We start from the raw sequence: 12,101 nt of genomic DNA, 5'->3' as shown, positions 1-12,101 counted from the left end.
CGACTAAACAACTGCCTCAGTATTTGTATAATACACATGTATCATATTTACAACGGAAATAAAGCTAATTTTTTCTAAAAGGGAAAGCCTTCCTTTTAGATGTGACCAATTTTTATTATTCTGAGTCATGAAAGTGAAGCCTTTTACATACAATGCACACTGCCCACAAGAAATGTCAGTGGGAGGGCCCTGAGACAGTGACAGAGAACAGGCGTGAAAGTGTCAGTTATGCAGACACATGACTCCTGCACAGTCAGTGCCTCAACCACTTGGAGAGGCTAAGTTACATCAAAATGATGTTCTGGGATCCACTCTCTCCTCACCTGCTGTCTCCTTGGGGGTTGCCTTCTCTCCTCCAACTCATTCTACTTGGGGCAAGTGGGTTAGCAGTTTCAACAACAGCTCCGCTTATCCTGCTCAGAACCCCGCCCTGGTGCTTCACTGCTCACCATAAGACGTGCAGCTGCTCAGTCTCTGCAACCGGGGCCTGACATGCTGTTCTGTTTCTCCCTTTTGGTCCTCAGGCAGAAACCCCCATTGCAGGGGGCTTGTGTGTGTTTAACCTCTGACCCCACATGGATGCTTTGGGCTTCCCTTGGGGCTCAGCTGGCAAAGAATCCACCTGAAATACTGGAGACCTGGATTCCATCCATGGGTTGGGAAGATCCCCTGGAGAAGGGAAAGGTTACCCACTCCAGTATTCTGGCCTGGAGAATTCCATGGACTGTATAGTCCATGGGGTCGCAAAGAGTTGGACATGACTGAGTGACTTTCACTTTCACTACATGGATGCTTTATCTGGCTAGGTAACTATAGATGGGACACTGAAAAGGCACAAAAACAAAGTTAACAAAGCAGTTAATATTTATTCACTAATGCTTAGAACATCTTATTGAGATAAGTGATAACCAGTCTGTTTCCGGCTTTCTGGAAAGGGAAATGGAGCCACAGAATTCATTATTTGTACTCCCTCTCCCAACATGACAATCTTGAAATACAGTAACTCATCAGTGAATCAGAACCAGAATTCAAGAGACTTCCCTAATCCTCCCAAAGCAGGGGGCCCAGGTTCAATCCCTGGTCAGGAAACTAGCTCCCACATACCACAACTAAAGCCCAGCACAGCTAAATAAATAAATAAAATATTTTTTTAAAAAAAGAACTAGAATTCAAAATTTCCAGTTCTATCAAGTGAGTACCCCATACCTGAAGGGTGGAGACCAGAGGAGTTAACCCCACGTCCGAGGTCAGGGGCAGCGGCCGAGAGTACCAGACTGCGATGGCGCAGGAACGGCCGAGAGGAGCTACCTCGCGTCCAAGGTCAGGGGGGGCGGCCAAGAGGAGATACCCAGCGTCCGAGGCCAGGGGCGGCGGCGAGAGAAGTTACCCCACGTCGGAGGTCAGGGGCGGCAGCCGAGAGGAGATACCCCACGCCCCAAGCCTGAGGCCAGGGGCGGTGGGGGGGGGGAGCTACCCCATGCTCCCACGCTCGAGGCCAGGGGTGACGGCCAGGAGGAGCAACCCCACGCCCGAGGCCAGGGGCGGTGGCCGGGAGGACCAGCCACACGTCCAAGGAGCCGCGGCTTCGGGGGTGCAGGAGGGCCTAGAGGAGCTACCCCACGTTGAAGGTCAGGAAGGGCAGCAGTGAGGAGATACCCCTCGTCCAAGGTAAGGAGCAATGGCTGCGCTTTGCTGGAGCAGTCGTGAAGAGATACCCCACGCCTAAGGTAAGAGAAACCCAAGTAAGGCGGTAGGTGTTGCAAGAGGGCATCAGAGGGCAAACACACTGAAATCATACTCACAGAAAACTAGTCAATCTAACACACTAGGATCACAGCCTTGTCTAACTCAATGAAACTAAGCCATGCCCGTGGGCAACCCAATACGGGCGGGTCATGGTGGAGAGATCTGACAGAATGTGGTCCACTGGAGAAGGGAATGGCAAACCACTTCAGTGTTCTTGCCTTGAGAACCTCATGAACAGTATGAAAAGGCAAAATGGTAGGATACTGAAAGAGAAACTCTCCAAGTCAGTGGGTGCCCAATATGCTACTGGAGATCAGTGGAGAAATAACTCCAGAAAGAATGAAGGGATGCAGCCAAAGCAAAAACAATACACAGCTGTGGATGTGACTGGTGATAGAAGCAAGGTCTGATGCTGTAAAGAGCAATATTGCATAGGAACCTGGAATGTCAGGTCCATGAATCAAGGCAAATTGGAAGTGGTCAAACAAGAGATGTCAAGAGTGAAAGTTGACATTCTAGGAATCAGTGAACTGAAATGGACTGGAATGGGTGAATTTAACTCAGATGACCACTGTATCTACTACTGCGGGCAGGAATCCCTCAGAAGAAATGGAGTAGCCATCATGGTCAACTAAAGAGTCTGAAATGTAGTACTTGGATGCAATCTCAAAAATGACAGAATGATCTCTGTTCGTTTCCAAGGCAAACCATTCAATATCACAGTAATCCAAGTCTATGCCCCAACCAGTAATGCTGAAGAAGCTGAAGTTGAATGGTTCTATGAAGACCTACAAGACCTTTTAGAACTAACACCCAAAAAAGATGTCCTTTTCATTATAGGGGACTGGAATGCAAAAGTAGAAGTCAAAAAACACCTGGAGTAACAGGCAAATTTGGCCTTGGAATACAGAAAGAAGCAGGGCAAAGACTGATAGAGTTTTGCCAAGAAAATGCACTGGTCATAATAAACACCCTCTTCCAACAACACAAGAGAAGACCCTTTACATGGACATCACCAGATGGTCAACACCGAAATCAGATTGATTATATTCTCTGCAGCCAAAGATGGAGAAGCTGTATACAGTCAGCAAAAACAAGACCAGGAGCTGACTGTGGCTCAGACCATGAAATCCTTATTGCCAAATTCAGACTTAAATTGAAGAAAGTAGGGAAAACCACTAGACCATTCAGGTATGACCTAAATCAAACCCCTTATGATTATACAGTGGAAGTGAGAAATAGATTTAAGGGCCTAGATCTGATAGATAGAGTGCCTGATGAACTATGGAATGAGGTTTGTGACATTGTGCAGGAGACAGGGATCAAGACCATCCCCATGGAAAAGAAATGCAAAAAAGCAAAATGGCTGTCTGAGGAGGCCTTACAAATACCTGTGAAAAGAAGAGAAGCGAAAAGCAAAGGAGAAAAGGAAAGATATAAACATCTGAATGCAGAGTTCCAAAGAAGAGCAAGGAGAGATAAGAAAGTCTTCTTCAGCAATCAGTGCAAAGAAATAGAGGAAAACAACAGAATGGGAAAGACTAGGGATCTCTTCAAGAAAATCAGAGATACCAAAGGAACATTTCATGCAAAGATGGGCTCGAAAAATGACAGAAATGGTATGGATCTAACAGAAGCAGAAGATATTAAGAAGAGGTGGCAAGAATACACAGAAGAACTGTACAAAAAAGATCTTCATGACCCAGATAATCACGATGGTATGATCACTGACCTAGAGCCAGACATCCTGGAATGTGAAGTCAAGTGGGCCTTAGAAAGCATCCCTACGAACAAAGCTAGTGGAGGTGATGGAATTCCAGTTGAGCTATTCCAAATCCTGAAAGATGATGCTGTGAAAGTGCTGCACTCAATATGCCAGCAAATTTGGAAAACTCAGCAGTGGCCACAGGACTGGAAAAGGTCAGTTTTCATTCCAATCCCAAAGAAAGGCAATGCCAAAGAATGCTCAAACTACCGCACAATTGCACTCATCTCACACGCTAGTAAAGTAATGCTCAAAATTCTCCAAGCCAGGCTTCAGCAATATGTGAACCGTGAACTTCCTGATGTTCAAGCTGCTTTTAGAAAAGGCAGAGGAACCTGAGATCAAATTGCCAATATCCGCTGGATCATGGAAAAAGCAAGAGTTCCAGAAAAACATCTATTTCTGCTTTATTGACTATGCCAAAGCCTTTGACTGTGTGGATCACAATAAACTGTGGAAAATTCTGAAAGAGATGGGAATACCAGACCACCTGATCTGCCTCTTGATAAATTTGTATGCAGGTCAGGAAGCAACAGTTAGAACTGGACATGGAACAACAGACTGGTTCCAAAGAGGAAAAGGAGTTCGTCAAGGCTGTATATTGTCACCTTGTTTATTTAACTTATATGCAGAGTACATCATGAGAAACGCTGGACTGGAAGAAACACAAGCTGGAATCAAGATTGCCGGGAGAAATATCAATAACCTCAGATATGCAGATGACACCACCCTTATGGCAGAAAGTGAAGAGGAACTCAAAAGCCTCTTGATGAAAGTGAAAGTGGAGAGTGAAAAAGTTGGCTTAAAGTTCAACATTCAGAAAACGAAGATCATGGCATCCGGTCCTATTACTTCATGGGAAATAGATGGGGAAACAGTGGAACCAGGATCAGACTTTATTTTGGGGGGCTCCAAAATCACTGCAGATGGTGACTGCAGCCAAGAAATTAAAAGACGCTTACTCCTTGGAAGGAAATTTATGACCAACCTAGATAGCATATTCAAAAGCAGAGAAATTACTTTGCCAACAAAGGTTCGTCTAGTCAAGGCTATGGTTTTTGCTGTGGTCATGTATGGATGTGAGAGTTGGACTGTGAAGAAGGCTGAGCGCCGAAGAATTGATGCTTTTGAACTGTGGTGTTGGAGAGGACTCTTGAGAGTCCCTTGGACTGCAAGGAGATCCAACCAGTGCATTCTGAAGGACATCAGCCCTGGGATTTCTTTGGAAGGAATGATGCTAAAGCTGAAACTCCAGTACTTTGGCCACCTCATGCGAAGAGTTGACTCATTGGAAAAGGCTCTGATGCTGGGAGGGATTGGGGGCAGGAGGAGAAGGGGATGACAGAGGATGAGATGGCTGGATGGCATCACTGACTCGATGGACATGAGTCTGAGTCAACTCCGGGAGTTGGTGATAGACAGGGAGGCCTGGTGTGCTGGAATTCATGCGGTTGCAAAGAGTCGGACATGACTGAGCGACTGATCTGATCAAATGATTCCTCTGAAAAATAAGAATGCTAGAACAGCAGATTTTAAACAACGTGGTGCCAGGTATTTATCAACAGAAAGCCCTTCATTCTGCTTAGGTTGTAACTGAGATTTGTATGAACATTTAAATAAAAATTTAGGCAATGGCAATCCCTTCCATGAAGGGTAGCTAGCCTGTATTTTAACGGATACAAAGTTAACTGATTTATTTTACTAAGAGGATTGAACAGAGTGGAAGGCCCCACCGTGAGAGTAATACAGTCAAGTGACACTTAAAGTTAAGAAAGTGCAGATAATTGCAAAGATCCCAAGACCAAACCTTTACACAGTTCATTTTTTGTTGTTGTTGCTTTGGTTAGAATACTGTATTTTACTTGGAAGTACTGCTGCTGCTGCTACGTCGCTTCAGTTGTGTCCGACTTTGTGCGACCCCATGGACGGCAGCCCACCAGGTCCCCTGTCCCTGAGATTCTCCAGGCAAGAACACTGGAGTGGGTTGCCATTTCCTTCTCCAATGCATGAAAGTGAAAAGTGAAAGTGAAGTCGCTCAGTCGTGTCCGACTCTTCGCGACCCCATGGACTGAAGCCTACCAGGCTCCTCCGTCCATGGGATTTTCTAGGCAAGAGTACTGGAGTGGGGTGCCAGAAGTACTACTGCTTTTATTTTTTCCTAAGTTTTTATTGGAGTATAGTTGCCGCACAGTTCATTTTTAATGTCCCTGTTTCATATCTTATTTACTAAAATCAGCAAAGGAAGCTGAGTTAAATTTTCTTTCCAAAGCTCAGATGGACTTGGAGAGCAGTTGTTAGCATCTGACTCTGTTGTTGTTGGCTGGACACATTTGACCTCATCTCCTCAGTGGACATCTTGACTCGTAGAGCCGTGGGGGTAGGGGGCCCCATCACACACCTACGGAGAGGCCCTGGCGGCTCAGGGTCGGGAATACACTTTTTCACACACACGCTCGCTCTGTACTCCAAGGCCCCAGTGTTCACAGACAGCGGTCTAACTGCCTGAAGTGACTCTGGATGCTCAAGTGCCAAGAGGCAGCAGGAAAGGAAGGCGGAGCGTGGCCCCGCTCACTGGGCTGAGGCAGGCAGTGAACAGAGCAAGATGGAAAAAAATAATCTCAAGTGCTTGCAAACACTCTTAATTAGTACTTCAGTTTCATGAAGGCTATGTGGCCACTAGGAATCGTCATTCCTTAATTTTCATTCCTTCTCTAAGGACACACTTACTGTGCAGAATGACCCAAGAAATTGGCTTCTTACCTGTCCTTGGTGAGCCCCTCAGGCAGCGGAGACGTATTCCTCTTTTTAGGAAATAGGCTGTGATGTGAAAGCCGTAACCTGAAAAGTGAGTATCATACATCACTCATGTGTGAAATTGAATTTTAAAAATGATACAAATGAACTTACTTATGAACAGAAACAGATTCACAGATTTTGAAAACAAACCTATGGTTACCAAAGGGGAAATGTGAAGGGGGATCCATTAGGAGCTTGGGATTAACATATATACACTACTATATATAAAAAGATAAGCAACAAGGACCTACTGTATAGCACAGAGAACTATGTTCAATATCCTGTAATAAACCATAATGGAAAAGAATATGAAGAAGAATGTATATATATACGTATAATTGAATGACTCTGCTGTACACCTGAAACCAACACTACAGTGTAAATCAACTATACTGCAATAAAGTAAAATGAAAACGCCTGTAAAGTGAAAGAGGCCAGCATCAGACTAAACGCTTGTCTGAGAAGGAACCCCACAGGCCCAGCCCAGCTCCTGCTGCCCAGTGAGCACTCAGTGATTGCCTAGTGAGTCAGAGTAGGAGGATCTGTAGAGGCCTCTTCCAGAGGAAGAGGTGCACATGCCTGAGTAACTCCTAGGAGGCCTGGCCACGGCACCTGGAACAGCCTCCAATCACTGAAACGGCTCAGTTACTCTATGTGGAAAATGGCCTAACTGAGGAGGTCGGACCAAACAGGCCTAACAATCAGGCCCTCAGGTAGGATGCTTAATTCAGGCTGAGCGGTTGTACCATTGGCCACTCTTTGATGCTCACAGCTTATCAGCTCACATAATGAAGAGTTTAAAGTATTTGAAGAGGAGTGTGTTTTGCCTATAAGTTATTCTAGTTCAAGTAAAGTCTTTATATAGGATGTGATGAAACGAAATATGACGTAAGTCGCCCTCCCTCCCCCCAAAAAAGAGGCAGAGAAAACTCTCCAACCACCAGAATGGCCAAACTGGAAAAGGCCATGAACACCAACTGTTGGCAAGAATGTGGGCTAACAGGAATTCTCATGCACTGACAGCTGCTTTCAGGACCTAAAGCTGAACTCAAGCATAAACACAGGGTGCATGAATAGCACTTTTCACAGAAGTCCCAAACCGGAACTGATGTAAATATCCATCAAAAGTAGAATTTTTCATTGAAAACAAAGTGGGGTGTGGGGGAGGTAACAGTCACACAGTGCAAATCCTACTCTGCCCCTAAAAGTAAATGAACTTCAGCTAGAGGCCATATCAGGACTAAATCTCACAAGCATAAAGTTAAGCAAAAGAAACCTGGTCTGAAGGAGTGCACTCCACCATCTGTAACGATGGAGACGTCACCATTCCTCTTACCATCATCAAAATCTGCAGCAACAAAACTTCCGTAGTCACGGGAAGTACCAACATAGTTGCCTCCTCTCTACATCCCTCCCTTCTTTCCTCCCTTACAGCCCTGCTCCAAGTATAAAGCACTCTGTCAACGAGCCTCCCGAAATGATCAAGTAAAAATGTCTGGTAAACACAGTCGGGTACCTGGTGGGAGAATCAGAAGTGAAAGGCCCACCGAAGAAGGGTGAGGGTTCCCAGGTTCCCAAACAACTTCAGCAAATCACTTATCCTCAGAGTCAGGATTTTAGTCATAAAACTGGAAGGTCCAGGAGTTAAAAGAGGTGGTCTCCAGGTCCACTGGACTCTCCAAAGACCAATATGATGCTTGTTTTGAAATAATTTATATATAAAGAATACAATTAAAGACGTTTCCAGTTCTACACTCAAATATCCTTCTGTCACCCTCACAGAAAGATCCAGAACATCAGTGACCAAAGGCCTGATGTCCTGTCTGCACAAGCTGTGACAGCAGCGCTGCTTTAGCCGTGGGGGTTTCGCAACAGTGACATCTACGGCAGGATAATCTCCAGGTTTACAGAGATGAAATATGTTTTTTCCTAACACACTTGAAGTGGATTGCATTTTGGTCATGTGGCTTTCTTCTGCTTAAAATGTCAAATGAAATATGCACACCACTGGCATTATCCTGAGTGCTTTAAAACAAATACTTCGGCCCTTAGGTCACCGCGAGAGTGGAAGTGACATCCACATCTGTTTATTTGTCTTGCAGCTGGGGGAGGGGGGACATAGAAACACACAAAGAGAAGTGATTTTCAAAGTAATGATTTATTATGTGAGTTTTGCAAAGGACTGAACAACAAAAATGCATTATCAAAGTCACTCTACCTTTGCTGCGGATCACACTTTAATGCTTATAGTTCCACATGATTAGGGGTCAGAGAACATGCTCCAATTCTCAAAACTCTTTTTGCTGTACAAATTCTCCAGGAATAAAGTGTTATTGGTAGGAAGGGGCTAAATCTGAAGTTGACTAGGAAAGTTCCAGTATGAGTTCAGGAAGCCTGGTATCTGGAGATACCACTTGAGTGATAACAAAATCCTGCTTGGTCAGCTGTCTCAATACACCGCCTTCCCCTCTAGGAAAATAAAGCAACATAAGTCAAACTCGGACTGTTTTACTACTGACATTACTAGGAGAGTGGAGTTTACTGAAAACTTTCCTCCTCTGTCCCACTCCCCTCACCGCCCCCAGGACAGGATTGTCTTAAAGGGAATCCTTCCTAACCCCGTGTCTTCTTATGGTTTTAGCGGAAAACCCTGCTGAACACACCTATAAGAGAAATGGTAAGTTTACCATGTAAAAGAGATTTGCACTTGCTTAGTCCAAATTATACTGGCTGTGTTGCTTACTGTTTAAAGAGAAAGCAGAAGAGAGAGAAAACACAAAAAGTGTTTGTGTCTGTTCTTACAGCAACCTAACTCTGATACGTAAGTAAAGAAACTCACAGCTGTTGAAATACACTGAATTGACATACTTAGGGAGCTGTATTTCATTTATCCACAGATAAAGGCAGTGATAAAGACTGCATTATCTTTGCTCTTTAATGACATTGATTTCACAGAGTTGAGCAGGCCTCTGAGACTGTGTACTAATCCAGGGCTCAAGCAAAGCTCCACTATGCTTGAAAGCTAAATGGCAGCTTGGCAAAGAATCCAGGGGACCCTCTGCTTCCCCCTTCTTGGGCACCAGCTCCAGGCTTGCAATATTGATGCTCTAAAAGCCCAGAACTGGGGTCAGGGCTGGGAGGAAGAAGCAAAATAGAAATCATAAAGTGATTTCATCTTTACCTTTTCATAAATCATAAACCTTTTCATCTGAAAATTACATGGCAATGGTATTCCAAAATCTAGAGGCACTTGTAAATCACAATTAAGGATGCCTATTTTCTTGAGAGCTACTGTGGTCCTCCTTAGCCTGAAAAATCTATCTTTAGTCACAAATAGAGACTGGGATTAGAGAGAGAACTGCTTTATCATGGAAGCATCTTACCACCGGTAGTCTTCAGGTAGGTCTATTTCAAAAAATAATTGGGTTACCATGGTAGCTCAGACAGTAAAGAATCTGCCTGCAATTCAGGAGACCCAGGTTCAATCCCTGGGCTGGGAAGATACCCTGGAGAAGGGAATGGCAATCCAATTTAGTATTCTTGCCTGGAGAACTCCAAGGACAGAGAAGCCTGGCAGGCCTCAGTCTATGGGGTCACAAAGAGCCAGACACGACTGACAGACTAACAGACACACACTGCACTGCTTAATGTACGAGACGTCCAGTCCCAGCCAGAGACCAGCGTCTCCCCAGCAGCCCCCAAAGTCTCCTATCCCTGCGCCTCCCAAGGTCCATGCTTTATAAGGAGCTGCTGTACTGCCCACCACCTTCCAACAGACAACCTCCCAATGCCCCAGTGACGTTCTAGATGCCGACCTATTGCCACATGCACTTCCTCTACTCTGCTCCAAAGAACATCAAGAACCCGAGAAAAAAAGGAGATGGGGTCATATTTGTGAGATAAAGAAAGGGTGGTCTCTGCTTTAAGGACAGAGTTCTGCTACTATTTCATTTTGCATTCTGTCTAAAATAAACTGCTCCAAATGGCTTTATTAGAAATTTAGAGACTTTATGAAATAGAAAGGAAAAACAAACAAACAAAAAAATCAAATATGAGTTGAACAAGTTCCACCCTGACTTAGGGAGGCAGCAGATTAGTCTTAAGTAGTACTGTGCTCCAATGAGTAATAGTACTTTTGAAGGAAGTGGTCGTTTATTTGGGCCGTTATATCGATATTTCACAATCCCAAGATGCTAAGAGCAAATCTACAACATGGAGTTTTTACTGTAAAGCCATCCAGCTTTGCTTGTTTTCCAGGGATTCCTGGCCAATGTGACCTGAGCTTCCGCAAGACTGCCAAGGGGAAGCTGCGGTCCAGCTTGTGGTGGGAAGCCCTCTCCCACTGTGATTAGGAAAGCAATTCACAGGAGCCTGGGAAACCGCCTTGGGGTCACCTGCTGAGCCCCTGGACGGCTAGCCTGGGGCCTGGGCAGGAAAGTACCACTCACAGTGCGCTCCACCCACCACTCGGAATCCCCTCCAGCAAAGCCTTCTCTGAAACCACAGGAAGCCCTCAGCAAGACCTACTGTGGCCCACAGCACTTCTCTCCCTGGGACAACTGCTTCGTTTGTATCATTACTCACAAGCATGAAAAATTTCAAACACCCAGAAAAGTGGAAAAACAGTGCCATGAACACCCAAAGCCCACCATCTAGACTCAATAATGGTTAATATTGTATCATATTTCACATACACACTTGCTATATACCATTTCAGAATAGATATCCTTATGGATAACTCCACAATATGTAATACAGACTCCTAGACAATGGCATTCTCCTACATCACAAAATCCCATAATCGTAACTGACATGACATTATTGCTTAAATGGTCCACATCGAAATTCTCAAACTGTCCCCCAAATTACTGATACTTCTGAATTAGAATCCAACCAAAGGTCACACACTGCATCTGGTTTTGTCTCTTTTACCTAGAATAATCTCTCTCTCTCCCTTTTATCCACTATTTTAGAATGCCAGCCACTTATTAATATTGATGGCTTCTTTAGCTGTTGCAGGAAATTTTAAGTTTAAACTAAAGCTGTGATCACAATTTGAAGTCTAGAACAGAGACGATTTGAAGATTTAGTCCTAAAGTTGATTTCAAAGAAACCAAACCTTAAATGTATAAATACTTCAACTCTCAGCTAAGGTAAGCTTACTTAAGCATGTGGGAGAGTGGTCTCATATTGGTCTACCTTTGCTGTAAGAAAGGGCACTTGGTGGCAACCAGATGCCTCCTGGCTGAACTAGCAGCAGCTCCCTCCTGTGAGCCGGCTCAGACTTGTGACTGTTCCCAGGCTGAGGTCGTGAGTCAGGGCTCATTCACCAGGTGAAGACTTGAGTGAGATTTAATAAGACAGCATGAAGAAAGGGGCTGATACCTATCAAGTACGGACACTATCTTGGTGCTGGATTACTCCAGGAACACAGAACATACTTAAAAGATGGAGACTTGCATCTATTTTAAAGCTATTTCATTCAGGAGAGATGATGTCATAAGTCATGACTTCGGGAACTGTGCCTATTCGGAAAGTGATACCTGTCCTTATCAGATGGTCAAGGCTAGAAAAGTCATGAGTTTGATACCATCTGTTAGAACTTAAAGGACAAACCAAGTATGACACGGGGCCTTGGGAAAAGACTTTATGGAGCCCTCTGAAACATTTTGTGGGTCTCAGTCTGACCTTCATCACTGCTGATGTGGGTGTGGATGCAGAAAGAAATTGTTCTGTGGGAACCAAAAACAAGAGTCCTTCATAAGTTTAAGAATACACACAGGAGCCTAGTCTA

The 12,101-nt window shown here is 44.5% G+C and overlaps 1 protein-coding gene across 1 annotated transcript in view; it reads right to left on the bottom strand.

The window, feature by feature from the left end:
* The window catches only part of SLX4IP (SLX4 interacting protein), a 225,532-nt gene that overhangs the window by 26,767 nt on the left and 186,664 nt on the right, over positions 1 to 12,101 (bottom strand). The window contains exon 8 of the mRNA XM_055543391.1: positions 6,272 to 6,349. Coding sequence (XP_055399366.1) covers positions 6,272 to 6,349 — 78 coding nt within the window. The remainder of the gene's footprint in view (positions 1 to 6,271; positions 6,350 to 12,101) is intronic.

Source organism: Bubalus kerabau, chromosome 13, assembly GCF_029407905.1.
Source record: "Bubalus kerabau isolate K-KA32 ecotype Philippines breed swamp buffalo chromosome 13, PCC_UOA_SB_1v2, whole genome shotgun sequence".
Lineage (NCBI taxonomy): Eukaryota > Metazoa > Chordata > Mammalia > Artiodactyla > Bovidae > Bubalus > Bubalus kerabau.
Note: the sequence above shows the minus strand (reverse complement) of the source record. Positions and strands in the feature narration are given on the sequence as shown.